The sequence below is a fragment of the Oryctolagus cuniculus genome, chromosome 19 (genome assembly GCF_051225735.1).
Source record: "Oryctolagus cuniculus isolate XC-2025 breed Fujian yellow rabbit chromosome 19, ASM5122573v1, whole genome shotgun sequence".
Taxonomy (NCBI): domain Eukaryota; kingdom Metazoa; phylum Chordata; class Mammalia; order Lagomorpha; family Leporidae; genus Oryctolagus; species Oryctolagus cuniculus.
The window spans coordinates 49806154-49824808 of record NC_142885.1 but is presented as its reverse complement, the minus strand read 5'-3'; the positions used below and the strand labels follow the sequence as shown (position 1 = coordinate 49824808).

Below are 18655 nucleotides of genomic sequence, written 5' to 3'. Positions count from 1 at the left end.
CAGAGAGGGGCTCTGGAGAGGAGAAGCTGGACTTTTCTGTTATTTGCACCCCAAACTGTTCTGCTACCCACTGCCTGACCTTGGCGGGCCTGTGCCTGCCTCTCTCTGGGGGCTGACAGCACGGTGCTGGGATGGCTGTCTACTTCTCTGCCAGTGCCACTCACTTGTGGTGTCGTCAGAGCAAGGGCCTTGCCTGGACCAGGCTGGATCCATGCAACAGGGCCCAGGCGAGCAAAGAGCAGGAAAGTTAGGTCTACACAAAAACAGCTCCTGCCTTGCTAGCCACTGCCCCGGCCGCACCTGGACAGAAAACCTGCAAAGGATCTCAAACCCTCTCAGCCAGCTTGTCCAGGAAACAGGCCAGCTGTTTGTAATTTCTGAAGCACTGCCCTATTTTCCTAACCAAACAGCTCCAAGTGCAGCAGCATGTCAAATCCTAATCATCTTTGCAAACGGATGCTTGGAGCCAGATCAAATGAGAGCCGAGGCCAGCGAACTGACATGCGGATTTCCCCAGGGAGCAGGAAACCACAGCCACGCTTGCAAGGGTGGCGGGGGCTCTGGGCCCTGGGGACAGCCCCTAGAAACAAGACCCGTCTGCAGTGCAGGCCGACTCCTGCACCCGCCCACAGCCCACCTTCGGGTCTTCATAGTTACACTTTCGATTCATGAAATCTCCGACGAGGGCTTTGTCCTGGTACACCTCGGCGAGGCAAACCCTGCAGGAGGTGAAGACGAAGGCCAAGTCAGGGAACCTTTCCGGCTTCAGCTAACGGTGGAGCAGGATTCACCATGAGCCTTCTGGAGGGGGACAGCTTTGGAAAACGAGGGATTTGGGCTCGTGCATGTGAAAGCACCTGCTCATGCCTCACATCTGCTCACACCTCACATCCTGCACGGGTAACCTAAGAACAGCCACTGCCCCCTGCCCATGGGCCCCGGCCAGGGCTGCATGAGGTACCCGTACGTATTTGCAAGCGTATTGTAAATCTAAAAATCTACAGGCACTGGCGCTCCCTATGACAAACAGCTCTCCTCTGCCCATGCCACAGATCTCTGTATCTATGTGATGGACACAGAGAGTGCTTTGTCCCAAAGGAAAAGCAGGGCAGGACGGGCAGCAGTCTAAAGAGCTTGCCGGTGGAGCCGGTCATTCCCTGGCATCGCCTGGAGGTACAGGGAGCCCTCGGGCCTCACATGGGCCTGGCCTGGGGCAGGCAGGCAGGGCATGGGGTCAGCAGCACCACTGTTGCTCTGCTTCACACCAGAGGAACCGGCCTCCATGTGATGAAGGCTCTGGCCAGGTGCCCGACCTCAGGAGACGGGGGGTGAGGAGGGAGCCCACCTAGGGCTGCTAACCCTGGAGCCCACGCTCTCCTCCCGGCACAGCTGCTGAGGGGGAAGAGCACGGCAGGAGTCAGGGCTGGGGAGGCGCGTTCCAGCCCTCACTTCACTATCAACTCACTGTCACCCTGGCCCACTGGCACTCTCTCTGCAAAGAGCTTGGATCAGGAGATCAGAGCCCTTCGGAGAGTCGGTACACAGGGGAACAGGCTCATACAGCAGCGACAGGCCTCCAGGGCATTTCTGGAGACCTCTCTGGTTGTCAAAACAGGAAGAGCGAAGCTCCTGACATCCAGTGTGTGAAAGCCGAGGGTACTTCTGAACATCCCACAGTGCACAGGACGGCCCCACACAGGGAGAGGGCCTGCCCACATGTGCACAGCGCTGAGAGTCAGAAACACCGCCTAGTGGGCCGGGCCGACTCCTCTCTACGATGTGGGTTCTGCAGGGCCCAATCCAGGGTGGCTCAGAGCCAGCTCACAGACTCGGGGCACAGCCCTCACTGACTCGGGGCACGACAGGCCAGCTGGGGCAGGGGGCTCTGCCTGCCCCGGCCCTGTGTACCCTGCTGGCCCTACTCATACTGGCTTCAACACTGGGGCTGGCAATGTTCTACAGTTTGGCCCAGGGAAAGCGAGACCGGGGCGAGCCTCGCTGGCAAGAGACAAACGACCCTGAGATTCCTGGGCAGAGGACATCCCACCCCACCCCTACCTCCACCCCCCCCACCCCCAGGCTATGGCTGGAAGCCCTCAGGGACACCCAGCTCTCAGAGCACGGGAGGACATGGTGGAGTGCGCTTTGTCCAACAAGCTGGGTCTTGTCTCGATTTTTTCCTGGAGCGAGCTGTGATGGGCTGTTAATACAGAGCTCTCAGGAGCTACTCTGAGAGCTAAAAATAGCCGTGAAAGTCGGCCTCTCCCTCTGCCACACACCAGTCATGTGACGCTCAGCGCCCAGCTTCCATTTCTCCATCTGGAAGAATGGACGACAGTGCCTGCTTTGCTAGGTTCTCTGAAGTCCAAGGAATAGCACGTGCATGCGCGCGCCCAGCACCAGGCCAGCCCTTGGGAGACCAGTGCAGCCACACCGCTCAGCTCCAGCAGCTCTGTGCCCCACCTGAAGGGGACCTCTGAGTAGGAGCCAGCGCGATGAAAGAAGACAGAAAGCACCAGAAGCCCTGAGACAGCTGTGTGCAGGAGTGGCTTACTTGTAGTTCAGATAGGTCTGTGGATTTTTGACAATGTAGCGAGCTCTTCTTCCCACTGAGTGAGATGTTTTATCCAAGGACTCTTCGAAGGTAGCATGCAAAATATCACGCACGACTTGCCAGGGGACAAACAGGCCGTTCACCTGGATTGGATGCAAAGTCGAGACAGCAATCAGTGCCCCCAGAGCCCGCATCCGCGGAGTTAACACGGAGCAAGGGATGAAACCATGTGCTGTGGATGCCTTGCCTCGGTGGCTACCCAAAGCTGTCACCTCACAAGGTGACCCAACCACAGGAACTGGGCACTGGGCAGAGAAGAGCAGGCCAAGCCTTCGATGTCCAGTGGGCAGACAGTGTTTCCGGCAAGGACCCTAACAGAGGCCCTCCGAGGACACTGGGCAGCACTGATGGTTAGGGAGATGCATCATGGGAGATTCTAGGTGTGTAACGCCTGTGAAGTCAGAGGGCTGGGAAGGCCCAACTCTCACACAGTGCATCTGCGCAGGGCCACTCTGGAGCTCGTGTTACAGGTTATCCGCTAGCGATGCACTGGAAGGCAGAGCTAAGGGGATGAAGCTGCTTGATGACAGATTTCTTACAACGCTAAGAAACAGGGCACAGGGTCCCCTAGCACGGAGTCGTGCCGGCCCTTCCTGGCTCCCCTAGCTGTGTCAAAGGTAGGGACAGCCCTCCCATCAGAGCTGTGATGCAAAAGCCATTGTAGGCCGGCGCCGTGTCTCAATAGGCTAATCCTCCACCTTGCGGCGCCGGCACACTGGGTTCTAGTCCCGGTCGGGGTGCCGGATTCTGTCCCGGTTGCCCCTCTTCCAGGCCAGCTCTCTGCTGTGGCCCAGGAGTGCAGTGGAGGATGGCCTAAGTCCTTGGGCCCTGCACCCGCATGGGAGACCAGGAAAAGCACCTGGCTCCTGGCTTCGGATCAGCGCGATGCGCTGGCCGCAGCGCACCGGCCGCGGCGGCCATTGGAGGGTGAACCAACGGCAAAAGGAAGACCTTTCTCTTTGTCTCTCTCTCTCTCACTGTCCACTCTGTAAAAAAAAAAAAAAAAAAAAAGAGCCATTGTAGATGCAGGAACTGGGGACAGCAATGGGGGGAGGCAGCAACCTGTCACCTTCCAGTTCCTTCCGGAGAGGAGAGGTTGGATGGGAACTTAGGAGAGGACTGAGGAGTGAGGGGTTATAATGGGACAAATGTTCCAGAAAGGGACCCGGTGAGCCTGCAGGCCAAGTGCCCAGTGGGTTTCTCTGGCTGATACGGTTGAGAACAAGGGCACACAGTCCTGATCTAGGGTACCACTGTCTGTTAGCAGGGCTCACTCTGCTCTCAGCTTGCTGGGCCATTTGTCCAACCTGGCAGCTCCCCCAGCCCTGCTGCACGGCGAGACCAGGGCAGCAGTGAGGAGCCTGGAGGAACATGATGGTGACATGGGGGCAGTGATGTCAGAGGCTACAGGGACTCGGGGTCACAGCTAGGGGGGTGAACAACAGAAACCTGGTGAGCCGGACCGTGGCCACAGCCGCTGGTGCACCTGGGCCCAGCGGCCACCACCTGTGGCGGCTGGGAGGCAGGCAGGGCGGGGCCAGCAGGCGGTACCTTGGTGTTGAGGATGTTGCTGGCTATGCGGCACAGCATGATGAGCCGGTCTTCGTGCGTGGACCAGGTGACGCGCAGCTGGGTCATCCTCTGCAGGGCGCTCTGGTCCGCTTCGTCGTGGTAGCGCAGCCGCTTGCTCTTTTCCTCTGGGGGCTCTTCTAGAAACAGCAGGGGAGAGAGCAGGGAGCTTCCAGCATCAGTGCGCAGCTGTCACTCCCGACCCCGCTTGGGGCTGGACAAGGCACCGGCCCCAGAGCCTCCTGCGGGCCCCCTGACTGTTCTGTTTTGGCGTTCACCCCAACTCAGCATTTCTCTTTGCTGAGACTTCAGGGGACAGGTTGGCCAGTGCAATGCAGCCTCGAGGGAGCTGCCCACCAGTCTCCAGCCTCTCCCATGGTGACAGGGACCCTCTGAAGGCGGCCTACGCAGAGGTTGACAGAGCATGCCTAGCGCCTGTTTGCACATAAGCATCACCTCGGGCTGGTGTCACTGCATAGGAGGCCCTCCCTTGTTGTGACCTCAGGGCGCTGGCTGTGGAACATGTGTGAGCACTGTGGGGACAATGAGGCCTACGCTCCAGGCTGCAGCACCCAGCACAAGGCAGCTACGAAGGAAATGACAGCAGGTGCCTGCATTATGTTGCTAGCAGTGCTTGGCTGACACGTGTGTTAACTCGCAAGTGGAATGGTACTTTGCACAACTCTGTGTGATGGATACAACCATGGGCATTATAGGAGAGCAACCCAATTCACAGTCTGAGGCACGGAGCCCAGTCAATGGCAGACATAGGATGGGAGCCTGGAACCCTTAGCCATGGCTTCCCAGGCTCCCCTGCACTAACAGTCCGTTCACAGGCCACACACCGTATGCCACCACCAATTCCAAAAGACCACTTGTTTGCCAAGCGTCTTCCCAATGAAGGCTGAAGAGCAGTGGGCAAGGAGACCTGGATACAGAGGGACGCCTCAGCCGAACTTGGCCTTGAGGGGCACTCGGGTCTCTGTGAGTCACGCTGGCCTTGCACAGAGGCCTTGCCTCTGCAGGAGGCTAAGCTGAGGAGCCACTTGAGCTGATGGGACACAATCTGTTACAAACACCAGCCCAATAAACCTGGAGAGCAGGTTCCTGGGTAAACATTCTGTTCTTACGGAAATAGCCGAAACCATCAAATTGTCGTTGGAACACAGGGACAGGCCCCTTGGGTGATACACAAGTGATCTAAACAGCAGACAGTGGTCCCCTCACCATCCCTTCTGCTACACACACTGCCAGAAAGGCACCCTGGGGGTGGAGGTGTGATGCAGAGGTTAGGATGCTGCTCGGGACACTCGCATCCCACAGGACTGTCTGGTTCCTGTCCCAGCTAGTCCAGGGCCAATCCAGCTCCCTGCTAACGCACACCCTGGGAGGCAGCATTGATGACTCAAGGCCTGGACTGAGTTTCTGGCTCTTGGCTTCTGCTGGGTCCAGCCCTGGATGTGGTGGGCATTTGGGGGAGTGAGTTATTAGCAGAGGGGAAATTCCTTCCTCTTACATTCTCAAGTTAGAAAGAAAGGGGTGGTGGTGGTGATAGGACATGAGGGGTTCCATGAGCTCTGGGGACATTCTGCAGGCTTCAGTGATTCCCCACTTTCCCTCAACTTGAAAATACAACATGACTTTGAACTTTGGCCCATTTGACAAAAATGCTGATATTAAAAGGTGAACCAGGGACAGCACTCGCTATGGTGGCTAAGAAGCTGCGTGGGACGCCTGTATTCCATACTGGAGTCCTGGCTCAAGTACCTGGGTCCCTGCCACCATGTGGGAAACCAGGATTGAGTTCCTGGCTCCTGGATTCAGTCTCTGGCTTGGCTCAGCTTAGCTCCTGCAGGCATGAGTAGTGAACTGGTGGAAGGGAGACCTCTCTCTCTGTCTTTCTCTCTGCCTTTCAAATAAGTCAAATAAAAAAAAAGAAATTTTCTTTACGGCCGGCGCCGCGGCTCACTAGGCTAATCCTCCGCCTAGCGGCGCCAGCACACCGGGTTCTAGTCCCGGTCGGGGCGCCGGATTCTGTCCCGGTTGCCCCTCTTCCAGGCCAGCCCTCTGCTGTGGCCAGGGAGTGCAGTGGAGGATGGCCCAGGTGCTTGGGCCCTGCACCCCATGGGAGACCAGGAAAAGTACCTGGCTCCTGGCTCCTGGCTCCTGCCATCGGATCAGTGCAGTGCGCCGGCCGCAGCACGCCAGCCGCGGCGGCCATTGGAGGGTGAACCAACGGCAAAAGGAAGACCTTTCTCTCTGTCTCTCTCTCTCACTGTCCACTCTGTCAAAAAAAAAAAAAAAAAAAAATTTTTCTTTAAAAAGGTAAACCAAAAGAGTCACAGAATTCTGGTTACTTAGGATGAAGATTTTGCTAAGGTTTTTTTTCAGCTGTGATAAAGTTAGAAATGTGAACTGAGGGACTTTCTAAAGACTGCACAAAATACAGACAGAGAGAGCTGGGGAAGCGCACGGGAAAACCGAGCCTCTCCCAGCCGGCCAGATGGATGTGGACAATGAAACGACCACGGCTTGGAGGGAGCGCTACCCGCGGAGGGGACGTGGAGCCTGCTGTCTGCCGACAGAACTCAGGCCCAGCTGGGGCAGGCGGTGGCACAGACGCACAGGCCGGGGCCAGGAGGAGCCAGCAGCGCCCATACAACCTTTGTTGCTTTTCTTGGTCTTGCCCGGGTCCGTCTTCAGCCGTTTCCGCTTCTGGCTCTTGCCACCCCTCACGCGCCAGTTCCTGTCCAGCGTTTCCCAGGCCACCTCGCACTGCTCGTCGTGGGCGGCGGAGAGCTTCGCACCTTTCCTCGCTTCTCCCCAGGGACCCAGCTTGCCGCTGCCTGGAAGGGGTCATGGGGTGTGGGTGGCAGTGAACGCCGGGTGGGCGTGTGGGGGTGGGGTGGGGATTTGCTTCCGGGGGCAGCTGCGGCACACTCACCTGTAGCCCTGGGCGGCAACAGGCGCTTGGTCAGGAACGTCTGCAGCCTCACGGTGAGCCCACTCTCCGAGGCGCTGTTTTCCTACACGACAAGTGCGGCACTGGAATGAGCCCTGAACTTGCAGGAGTCCCCAGGCGCCCAGAACGGCCAAGGCACTACGCCGTCAGTCTCGGCGAGCCCGGGCTGCTGGGTGGAGGCTGCCAGGAGTGGGCCCCTGTGCGGCCCCTTCAGCACTGCACGTGCGTTCCTCTGTGTGGCACCCGGACTTTCATTCCTTCTCTAGAGTGTTTGTCCAGATCAGAGGACAAGTTACAAAGTGGGTGTTGCAGGCGGGCAGGGAAAAAAGGCCAGGGCTGGGCATTTGACCTAACAGCTGAGACACCCCCATTCCAGACAGGAGCCCTGGGTTCAACCAGCAGCCTCTGGCTGATCCTAGCTCCTGTTAGGGCAGACCCTGGGGAGCAACGGTGACGGCTCAAATCTTTGAGTACCTGCCATCACATGTGAGACCTGCCCTGATTTCTATGCCACTGCTGCTGGCCTGGCCCAGCCCTAGCTGTCACAGGCAGTGAGGCAGGGGACTACTGATTGATAGGAGTTCTTTCTGCCTGCCTGCCTTTTTCTATCTTTTCTTTCTCTGCTTTTCAAATCAATCTATAAAAACAATAGGCCAGCCAGATACTCGTGGGGCCTGACACATCTTCAGGACAGATGAAGTAGGTTTTTATGTAATTTATCACTTTACGAATCCTGAGAGGGAGAGCTGGGAGGGGACGGGCGGAGGATGACTGGTGATGGGGGCTTCGAGGCGGTAGGCCCGAGCGCCCACCTTTTTGGCTTTGTTGATGATGTAGCTGGTCCAGATCCAGTTGCGCTTGAGGTGAGCGTAGAAGCTGGAATCGAGGCCAGCGGCTCCCAGCCCGTCTCCAGGGATCACGCCTTTATCCACGACCACGCGGCTCCCCCTGAGAGGCGGGAAGCAAGCCGAGAAAGGGTCCCCCTTGGTAACGGGCAAGAGCACCATGGCCTGGGGTGGGGGCTTCCACCTTCCTAGGACAACACCTGACAGAGAGCAACCTGCACTCCTAGCGTTGGCTGCGAGGTACTCTGGCAAGTTAAGCAAAAACAAACAAAATCCAATTTTTATGTCAAACTCCCAACTTTGGAATCTTGAGAACGGACTGAATTCTTTTAAAATGGGTGAAGGTGAGCTCAATAGAAGCACGCCTGTGGCCAGCTCCAGCCCACAGCCACCCACGTGGCCTGCCCTCAGCGCATGCGCACAGGGAGATGGGACGCACGTGCTGTACTCCATCAAGGCACACTTGCGCTCCAGGTTGTGCTTGTCCACGGCGTTCTCCTGCTCCTTCCGCAAGGTGCCCTCCTCGTCACTGCCCTGATCCGAGCCGCTGGTCTTCGGCGCGCGTGGGTAGCGCACCACACCTGGAAAAGCAAGCGCGACACCGTGTGCTCATGCCTCCCTGCCGCGGTGCAGGCTGGGAGCAGAGAGCTGTTTTCTGGCCTGTGAAAAGGCTCCCGACCCAGCGGGGGTGGCTGGAACTGCCGGAAGCTCTTTGTGCACGATGGAATCAGGCAGGTTAAAAAGCAGGAGCATGCCCAAGAGGAGGGTCTCGCCCTGGCTGAGTCTGTCCAGGACAGAGGTAGGCAGGAACCAGAAACGCCGAAAGGCTTGGGGAGCTCAGGGCAGAGGAAACTGGGCCTCCTCTCGGGGGGACGGGGTGCCCTGTGGGATTGCTGTGGGCCGACACGGCAGAAGTGGAAAGCAGAAAGGACTGCACCGGGGGCAGGGGTAGGGGCAGGGGCAGGGGCCATGGCTGGGCGAGCTCAGGGCACACAGACGTTCCCAGAGTGCTCAGAGGTGCACTAGTGTAGCCGACAAACTACGCTCAGCCATTCTACGAGAAAGGGAACAACTCCTGCAAGGAAACACAAAATGATGGAAACCACTGCTGGAGTGCGTGAGGGCAGGTTCCGGGAGCGTGCAGACGGCCAGACTCGCTCGCCACAGGCTTTGTGGCGTGGCTGGTGGGGGCGGGGACAGCATGAAGCTCTTGCCCTGCACCTCTCGGCTGCAACCTCCGTAGACACCTTGTGCAAGCTTTCCTGAGCCTGCCTGTGGGTGATGGTGCTCTCAGTTTAGAAGCCAGGAAATGGGGCAGAGCTGTGGCCCAGAAGATTAAGTGACTGGTTGTAATACCAGCATCCCATGGACGCACAGGTGTGGGTCCTGGCTACCCTGCTTCTGATCCAGCTTCCTGCTAAAGCACCTGGGAAGGCAGCAGAAGATGGCCCAGGTACTTGGGTCCCTACTGCCTGACGTGGGAGACCTGGATGGAGTTCCTGGCTTCATCTTGGCCCAAACCTGGCCATTGTAGCTATTTGGGGAGTGAATCAGTAGATGGAAGATGTCGTCTCCGTCTCTCTCTCTCTCTCTGAAACACTGACTTTCAAAATAAGTAAAATAAATCTTACAGAAAACAAAGAAAGGGAAGACACTAAGACTCCATGAATGGCCCGCCCAGGGTCACTCATCCAAATGGACACGTGACACAGTGCTTCTCACACCCAAAGCACAGGGGGTGGCCATTTCTCCTGCTCTCTCGGCAGGGGCCTGCCCCCAGCACTGGAACACAGCACTCTGGGGACTCAAGCAGGCTCGAGACTGGGCAGCGGCTGCTCCATGACATGATCCCGACTTGAAAGTTTCCCATGGACCTCGGGGCAGAGTCTCTGCAGACGCCTGCCGAGTGCCAGGACAATCAGGGCCTGATTAACAGACTCAGCCCGCTTGCAAACGCTCCGAGGGCTACAAATCCAATCCACTAAGCCTGGAGCCTGCAATGACATGCTGGCTCGCACGGGAAAAACTGGGGCACTTTAACGATCTAATAACGGTAAAAGCCCAGCTTGCTACCAGATGCCCGAAGATTCTCCAGAGCACGTCACTGTAAAATGTGTCTGCATGTTGAGGGCTCTAAATGCAAGCGCTCACCACCTGCTGGCAGTGAACCACTCTAGCAAATGCACCTGGGCCTCCCGCTTTGCCACAATCATGGGGGACACCGAACTGCTAGCCCTGGGATGGGAGGAACTGAAGCCGACTCTGCTCCCCGCTCAAGCAGGATGTGGCTCCCTTCTCTCCCGGTGCAGGGGGCAAGAACTGACCAGAGAACAGCTTCAAGTCAAGGGCCGTGGGGTGGAGGGAGGTGACAGCTGTCACTTCCCCCAAATCTCTGCCTCTGTCCAAGCAGTTCTGGGATGGGGACTGTGGACCAGGCACCTTTTGACACTCAGGGGAAAGGAACTCCCAGAACGAACTGAGACGGGGCCAGGGGACAGAGGCTGGGCAGGCGCTCTCCCAGAGGTGTCGCCTGGAGCAGGGGTGGCCGGCTGTGCAGGGAGAAGAAAGTGGCAGGAGCACAGGCCTGCGGCTGCACTGCCCCTGCTCCCCAACACTTCCAGGCCCACCCCTGCCCCCTCGATGTCACAGCAGCCAGGGTGAGCCATCTTGCCACTTCCCGCTCAAAGCCACATCACAGCTTCTCGAAGAAGTCCCTCAAGTCTGCAGGTGGGGGGAGGGGACTTTTCTGTCTTTCAAATAAATAAGCAAAATTAAAAAAAAAAAAAGAGGGAGAATGCTGAGCTGAAGACAGTACCTAGCGGGGTATTGAGGCAGACGCACTGCAGGTCAAACCAGTAGTTCTCCACGTCCTGCATGGAGTTCATGACGTAGTGACGGCGCTCGAAGGGCCGGCTGCTGTGTGCCAGGTTGTAATGGGGGTCGCAGATGGTCGTGTCCACGATGACCGCGTTCTTCTTCAAGAAAACAAAGACCTAAGGAGACACAGACAGGGGCGCGGAGCGGCTCCGGGTCAGCACTGGGCCTCACCACTTCACCGGGGAGTGTCTTCATCGGGGACGGAGGCCCTTACCTGATCTTTATCCTGAAACTTCTCCGTGGGCCCAAACTGCAGCAGCCCCATGTAGCACAGCCTCTGAAGACTCTCCACCACCGAGAAAATGTAGCGCCTGGGAGACAGGGGCGGGCGTCCTGGCTCTCCTCCCCGGGGCTCCCCAGAGGCCCAGGCCCACCCCTCCAGGCACCCAAGGCCACGGGGTGTCAGTCCCCCATTTGGTATTTGATTTGGCAAAGTTAACACAGCAAAGGGAGCAACTAAGACTCCAGGGCTTGCGGTGCTTAGTGGAGATTTCACCGTAATTCATAAACAGCCCCAGCAGTTCCGGGCTGAGGGGCTAAGCTGTGGCCCCTCCCTGGTGGAGGAGTCCACAGCGCTGACTCGCAGGGGCTCGCGGGGACCCACTGTAGCTAGATCCAGTGCAGCGCCCTCACCTCTTGTACAGGAGCTGCTGCCGGAGGGCCCTGGGGAGGAAGCGGATCAGCATGTGCTTCTTCAGGGGGTCGTTCAGGTACTCCTCAAGCATGTCCACCTGCACGGGGGATTTTCGGGCTGGGTCAGCCTGGAGGCCAGCCTTGAACCTGCCTGTCAGCCCTCTCCCGAGCCCCGCCTCCCACGTGCCATGCTGTTCGGGCACCTGTGGGCACAGACTGCTAAAACACTTCCGGGGGCAAGCAGGGGATGCACCTGGCTAATTCAACTCGAGAGGAAGAACACACATTCCCTTTGAAGCCAGGGAGCTTACTTCCATCCTTATCCACAGAACATCTTGGAGCTGCCCCCACGTGTGTGCCACCGCAAGGTGCTCATCAACATGTCATTTACAATAACCAGGAATCGGAATTGAAATGACTCAGATTCGAAAATACCATTGATGAAGTAAGTCAGAGTACATGCAGAAAGAAGGAATACTATGAATCCACTTCCTATCAGGATGAGGAATTTAACGACGTGGAAAATGTGATGTATTTCTCAGTGGAAAGAACAGGTCGTAACAGAGTAAATGGCGGTGGGTATTTAATGCGGCAGTTAAGCTGCCGCAGTGCTGGGGACGCCTGCCCGGTTTGAGCCCCGGGTCTTCCACTCCCGATCCCAGCTTCCTGCTAACGTGCACCCTGGGAGGCAGGTGATGGCTCACGTGCTTGGGTCCCTCCCTGCTGCCCAGGTGGGAGACTCAGACTGAGTCCTGGGCTCCTGGCTTTGGCCTGGCCCTGCCCTGGCTGTTGTGGGTATTTGGGGAAGTGAACAGAGGACAGAGGATCTCTCTTCTCCCTCTCTAACTTTCAAATACAATGAAGATAAAGGTTACAAAGAGCAAACAAAATCTCAACTCAGTTGAGAGAAAAGGGAGATCACACAGCCAGACACACGAAGCACACACAAACATGGCACAGTAAACAAGGACCAGAAGAAAAGGTACCGAAACCATTAGCAGTGATCATCTCTGAGTGGTGAGGCTATCGGTCATTTCTATTTCTTCCCTTTTCTATATTTCTAAAAACAACACACTTTATTGCCACACTGTAGATTATTTTTCTGTTGACCTCCCTACCTATTGATGAACAGACGTAGAATAATGATTTCTATGCAATTCCCCCTGATCTTCCACCCAATCGCCTGATAGAGTCTACTTAAAAGAACACATCCTCGATGTAGTTCCTCTCGATGGACCACCTGTCCATCCATTTATCCATCCGCCCATCTGCCCAGGCAACTCTCGGCCAGGTGAGTGCGGGTCCCCAGCCTGCAGCCGAGGGGCCAGCCCCAGGCTCTGCAGCGGCCCAAGTCGCCAGTACCTTGTAGCTGACTTGCACGATCTGGATGAAGATGGAGAGGGGCAGACAGAGGAGGATGTCGCTGACGAGAGCCCAGCCAAAGCCGAAGTCCCTGTGCACCGGGATAGGAGGGACGTAGCGCATCCATGAAACTTCGTTCACGTACACTAGGAATGAAACCCGAGTCACTCCTGGGCAGCCAAGATCCAGCCATCATGGCGACGGCGCCTAGCAGTGACTCCCTCACTGCCAGCTCAGACAAAGCCCTGCTAGTCCAGGAGGAAGCACGAGGAGATGGGAAGCCCAGGGGCTCTGGAAGACTGGATGGTGTCTTCATTTGGATCAGGGGACTCTGAGGGGATGCCGCCAGTTCAGGGCAAAGGGTAAGGAACCTTGCGGGCAGGCATTTGGCCTGGTGGTGAAGACGCTGCTTAGACCCACATCTGAGTGGCTCCTGGGTCTAGCTTCCAGCTAACGTAGGCTATGGGGTGCAGCGGTGATGACTGAAGCGCGTAGGTCCCTGTCACCGACACGGCACACCGGGATGGAATTCCCAGCTCCCAGCTTTGGCCTCATCTAGGCTCCCCACCCCCCCACCCCCCACCAGCTGCTGTGGGTATTTAGGGAGTAGATCAGCAGATGGGAGTTCTGTCTCTCAAGTAAATGAATGAAAACCATTTTTCAACAGGATAAGGAATGCTAGCCATGTCTCGCCCTGGACCCCACTGCGGGCGTGGCGGAGGCACCCACCGGTCTCTGTGTCGAGTTCCACTTCGGCCTCCCAGGTGACGGTCTCCCTGCCCTCCGAGGAGGCCTCCGTGTGCCTTGCGGAGGCAGCCTGGGCCCTCATCCTACTCGACTCCTGCCGTCGCGACCTCCTCTCGCCGCCGGGCTTGTGCGCCGTCTTGTTGGCAGGGTGCCCGTAGATCAGGTACCACAGGAACATGTGCACCACACGCAGGCGAGGCATCTTGGGCAGAAACCCCAGAGAGCGGCCGAGTCCTGGAACTGGGAGAGAGAGGCAGGGCTCTCATCTCTGAGAGCTTCGTCTCTCGTGCGCTAGGACAGGAGGAGGGCTGTCATTCTAGAGAGAGGCCTGGGAGAGGCCTCCGAGGTGGTGACAGAGTGGGCCACAGAGAAACCTGCAGACACGCACCCAGGACAAACCAAGGGGCCTGAGATGAGCGTGTGTCTGAAACGGGTGAGGAAGGGCCCCGAGGCCATAGGGATGGGGTGCAGCAGGAAGGAGTGCGTGGGAGGCCAGAGCACGGCGAAGGGGCCCACCAGCTCAGCACACCTGGCTTCAAACGGACCGCATCCAACATGCTCAGCCCTCGGATTTTCTAACGGAGCATGTCTCTCTGTGGACACAGACAACTGTCCCCTGCCCTTCCCCAGGCAGAGAGGGAAGGAGTGAGCCCAGGCAGGGACAAGGCCCAGCCCACGGAGGAACACGCTCACTGCCCCTGGTGTGCTCAGGTGCACGTGGTCTTTGGCCGCACGGTAGTGTGCTTGGGTTTCTCTAGCAGAAGCCATGCTGTGCGACCAGCACCTTGAGAAAGGGAAGTCTTGCAAACCTGCTCTTCCGCTTGGCCTCCCTCGTCTCTGCTTCCCACACTGGACACTGGCTGGGCGGAGCCTGGCACCCTGCTCAGGTTGGGAGAGGAGCCGAGCTCCCCGCCTACCATGCCCTGAGCACCTGCACTTGCTCAGCGTGGGTTTACAGCACAGCCGCCATGCCCCACCAGGACGCCAGGGGGCAGACGACATTGTCACCTCAGACCTGACTCTGGAAAAGCGATGTGAACACTCAAGGGCAGACGGCAACTCTCAAGGGCTTGCAGGACGGTCCAGCCCAAGAATGCTTGCCCAAAGGAACTGATATTTGTACTTCCTCACGCTGGGATCTGACATCACTTCAGCTGCATCTCTGCAGGCTGTGAGAGGGAGAATTCTCCCCATTTTGTGGAGGGAAAGGGAGACGGGCAGAAGCCACAGGACTGGCCCAGCATGCCTCAGCCAGTGACCGCGGCCCAGGTGGGGAGCACAGGTGACACGCACATCATCCTGCCCAGGAAGGGGCTGTTACCGATCACGGGGTTGTAGTTCTTCAGCTGGGTGATGCCCATCTTTTCGTCTGTCTTTTTCACGCGTGCGCTCTCTACTTTATTGGAGGTGTTCGGCTGGGAGTCTCCCGATGCACTGGGGGCCTCTGCCACTGGAGTTTCTTCTTCCACTTCCTCTTGGGGTGGCGGGGGTGGGGGGACTTTGGCCCTGTGGTGCAGACACAAGATGCTGTGACTGACAGATGGACGGACAGACAGACAGACGTGCAGCCCTCCACCCGCAGGGGCCACCTTGGGTTTACTCCTAGCAGGAAATTTCCCCCAGTGCTGATTCACCTGGCGGCCACCAGTCAGTCTAGGAAGGAAACCACGGAACACCCTTGCAAGGCAACCACACTTGCTGGGAGCCCTTCTGAAACCGAGTGTTCCAGACACTGGAAGGCCCGATGGAGCAGAAGCAGCAGGGAGTTGGCTCCTCACTGAATTCAGACACCGACCCCTGCTTAGACTCGGGATTTGTGAACCACAGACCTAACCCACTGAACCCAGGCTCGCATGCAAGGGTAAACACCGGGGTTTTGTGAAGGGGGCAATGGGCTGGGACTCACGGGCCTGGCGGCCTTGCTGAGCGGTCCTTCCTGTCTGCCACTTGCCTATTGGCTGTGCTTGAGTTGGAGATCCGGAAGCGAACCTGCTCAATGGCACTTCTTACCAGAGGGTCGTTCTGGTCCATGGAGGGGTGCACAACCAGATCCACCTGCAGAGAGAGGTTGGGCTGCCACAGAGGGTCCTCGGGGGACCCTCGGTTCTATCCGATGTCACTGGCATTTCCAAAAGCAATGAGGAGACGCCAGCAAAATCTGTCACTCAACGCTCTATCGTTATAGCAACCGGCACCAAAACCCCTCAAGTGACCAGCGATCAAGTCCTGGACGAGAGCCATGGCCCTGTGGGCCCTCGCCAGGCTGTCACAGCCCACTGCTCCCTGCCACTTCCTGACAGGCGGCTCCCCATGGCCCACCCCTTGAGAGCTGAGACTTTCCCAGTGCTGCTCGGGAGTCCTGAGGGCTTCCATCTGGAAAAGGTAAGCGGCTTTCATTAATCTGGCCTGGCTGAGAAGGCCACGGTGGGACCTGTGCCCGGTGCATTCCCAGACAAACTGGGGGAGGATTTAGAGCTGCTTTCGTTGTTTTACGTTTTTGGAGGTACTGAAGCTGAACGGCTGAGGTGGTTCTCATTTTAGGAGAGCTACATGGCTGCAAAATGGAAACCGTGGGGAAGGGCAACACTTGGAACACCAGTAGGAGAGGTGGAGCTGAGCGGAGTGGGGGGCGTGTGTCGGCAGTGTCGTGGCCTGGGCACCCAGAAAACCAGGTTCCTCTCTTGGTCACTGTTCTGCCCAGAGTGTTAGCTCTGGCTAGCGGCTTCATGCCAAAAATGGGCTCAGATAGGTTGGGGACAAGGAACAGGAAGCAATACCTAGAGGAGGAGTCTTAAGGGCCATGACTGGCTTAGCCTCTCCCACTCCTCATTTGTGAAACAGGGACACCTCTCTCCCAGCTGCCAACTCCCTTGTGGTTTTGTGAGACTTGTACAAAGACAGGAGGCATCTCCAAGATTTAAAAGCACAGTAGAGGGCTGGTGCTGCGGCGTAGCAGGTAAAGCTGCTGCCTGTGACACTGGCATCTCACATGGGTGCCTGTTTGATTCTCAGCTGCTCCACTTCCAATCCAGCTCCCTGTTAATGCACCTGGGAAAGCAGTGGAAGACGGCCAGAGTGCTTGGGCCCCTGCGTCCACATAGGAAACCCGGATGAAGCATCTGGGTCCTGGCTTCGACTTAGCTCAGCCCTGGCCATTGCAGCCATTTGGGGAGTGAACCAACAGATGGAAGACCTCTCTCCATGCCACTCTCCACCCCATCTCTCCCTTTCACTACCTCTGCCTTTCTAACAAATAAATCCTTTTAAAAAAATCTACAACACAAATCCACAGTGTTCCTGTTTCTACTTTCCATGACTGAATGGCCCAGCTACTTCCCAACGGCCCAACAGCCAGGGCTGGATGGGGGCAGAGGCAGAGGCTGGTGTGGGTGTGGTGACTCCAGCAGTGTGGCTGCAGCACGAGCTATGGGTATCACACAAAGGCTGGGTGAGAAACTGCAGCCCGCTCTGAGGGCACACATACATACCACAGCCCTTTCCAGGCTACTGGACTGGCGCCTCATGGCCCGGCGTCGGGGGAGGCGGAGCCACTACTGTGCACTTAGATTTTGGAGCTTATGGAATCCCCCGAGGTTCACCTGCTGCTCTCGGATCTCACCCTAGCCTCTCGCTGGCTCCCTCTGGCACAGCCTGGTGGACGTGGCGCCAGGCAGAGCTGGACACACAGCAGACGCCTGAGCCGGACTGCTGCTACCTACCCTGACCCGGGGGAGGTGTTCTGCCTTCTGGGACTGCTCTGTGAAGAGCAGCAGAACTCAGAGGTGCTGCTGCAGATGGGTGGGGGGCTTCCCCTGCCCTTCAGAGACAGAGAGAGAGAGAGAGAGGTCAGTCCGGAACCTAGCACCCCTGCTGGAGGGAGGCAAGGCAGGCTGCCTGGGGGGCACCACCGATATAAAACCGACGAGATCGTCATCTCGTCCCGCTCTGTACTGTTCAAACCCCCTCAAGACAAGCTCAAGCCCAAAGGCAGAATTGACCTTGCCGGCTTATTAAGGAGACAAAAGATCAAAGCAGAGCTTTCTTAAGGCAGAGATGGGAAAATGCCGCCAGGGAGAAAGGTCAGGCAATGGAAGGGGCCTGTCCCGCTGTGCTGTCGCAAATTGCTCTGACCCCGAAAAACCTGAGCCTGAGACGGCAGAGCTGCCGGGCTGCAGTTGCTATGGGAATGGCCCCAAACTTGAAACTGTACAGAAACAACCCAGCTGAGAAGAAGAGATGGCTCACTCCCCACTGGAAAACCCCAGCGGAGCGTGCCCACAGAGCCACTGCCACTGTTCCCTCTGGGGATACGTGGCCGCCCACCTCCGTGGAGAACGTTCGCACTGCTGAGTCTACAGTTCCCACCGCGCCGGGTTATTAAACATCTCCAGCAGCACTCTGCCCAACTTGAGCCGCTTGCCTTCCTGCGTCTCCTCCATGGCTGGCCGCGGGGCTGGACGCCTGGCTCAAGACCTGAGCTTGTTACTGCTCTTCTCTCTTTCCAGCGGATACACAAAGTGGGGATGGAGGGCCTGCCCCCCACATCAGGAGGCGAGGTGGGAAACGTCGAGTCCCTGATAACCAGGCTGGGATAGGCGAGCCCGGCGTGCTTCGGGCAGCGTGAGGCTGCACGTGGGCGCCGCGAGGGCCCTGCTCACCTTCTTCTTGATCCCATCGTGGATAACTGTGGTCCGGTAGAGCCGCAGGAGCCCCTCCTCGGAGAGGTTCCGCACCAGGCGGACGATGGACTTCTTACAGCACTTGGTGGACACGCCTTCCCGCTTCTCCTGATCCATGATCATCTTCTGAATCCTGGGGCACCACAAAATAAGCAGCTCATGCTCCCCGCCCCAACAGGGAATGGAGATGTGCCTAACAGAGCCAACGAGGCGAGGGGCGGGGCTGGCACAGGTCTCCCCCACCCAGGCAGATGGCGTAAATCCTCTCTCTCTGGGGTGAATGAGCTTCCACACACAGCTGCTCCACGTGAGAGAGAGGACTTGCGGTGGGAGGGCGATGGCAGGGAAAGCCAGCGCCGTGTGCAGA

General features: G+C 57.7%; 1 protein-coding gene across 3 annotated transcripts in view; it reads right to left on the bottom strand.

The window, feature by feature from the left end:
• GTF3C1 (general transcription factor IIIC subunit 1) overlaps positions 1–18655 on the bottom strand; it is a 71412-nt gene that overhangs the window by 16450 nt on the left and 36307 nt on the right. The window contains exons 12-26 of one of the 3 annotated variants that reach the window (XM_008257917.5): positions 18268–18421; positions 15516–15664; positions 14931–15115; positions 13592–13849; positions 12863–13008; positions 11501–11598; positions 11082–11178; positions 10806–10983; positions 8430–8571; positions 7958–8093; positions 7128–7209; positions 6847–7029; positions 4166–4323; positions 2555–2697; positions 638–719 (exon numbers count right to left, since the gene is read on the bottom strand). In XM_008257917.5, the coding sequence (XP_008256139.3) occupies positions 638–719; positions 2555–2697; positions 4166–4323; positions 6847–7029; positions 7128–7209; positions 7958–8093; positions 8430–8571; positions 10806–10983; positions 11082–11178; positions 11501–11598; positions 12863–13008; positions 13592–13849; positions 14931–15115; positions 15516–15664; positions 18268–18421 (2191 nt within the window). The remainder of the gene's footprint in view (positions 1–637; positions 720–2554; positions 2698–4165; positions 4324–6846; positions 7030–7127; positions 7210–7957; positions 8094–8429; positions 8572–10805; positions 10984–11081; positions 11179–11500; positions 11599–12862; positions 13009–13591; positions 13850–14930; positions 15116–15515; positions 15665–18267; positions 18422–18655) is intronic. The other 2 variants (XM_008257918.5, XM_008257919.5) reach the window with 2 other exon arrangements.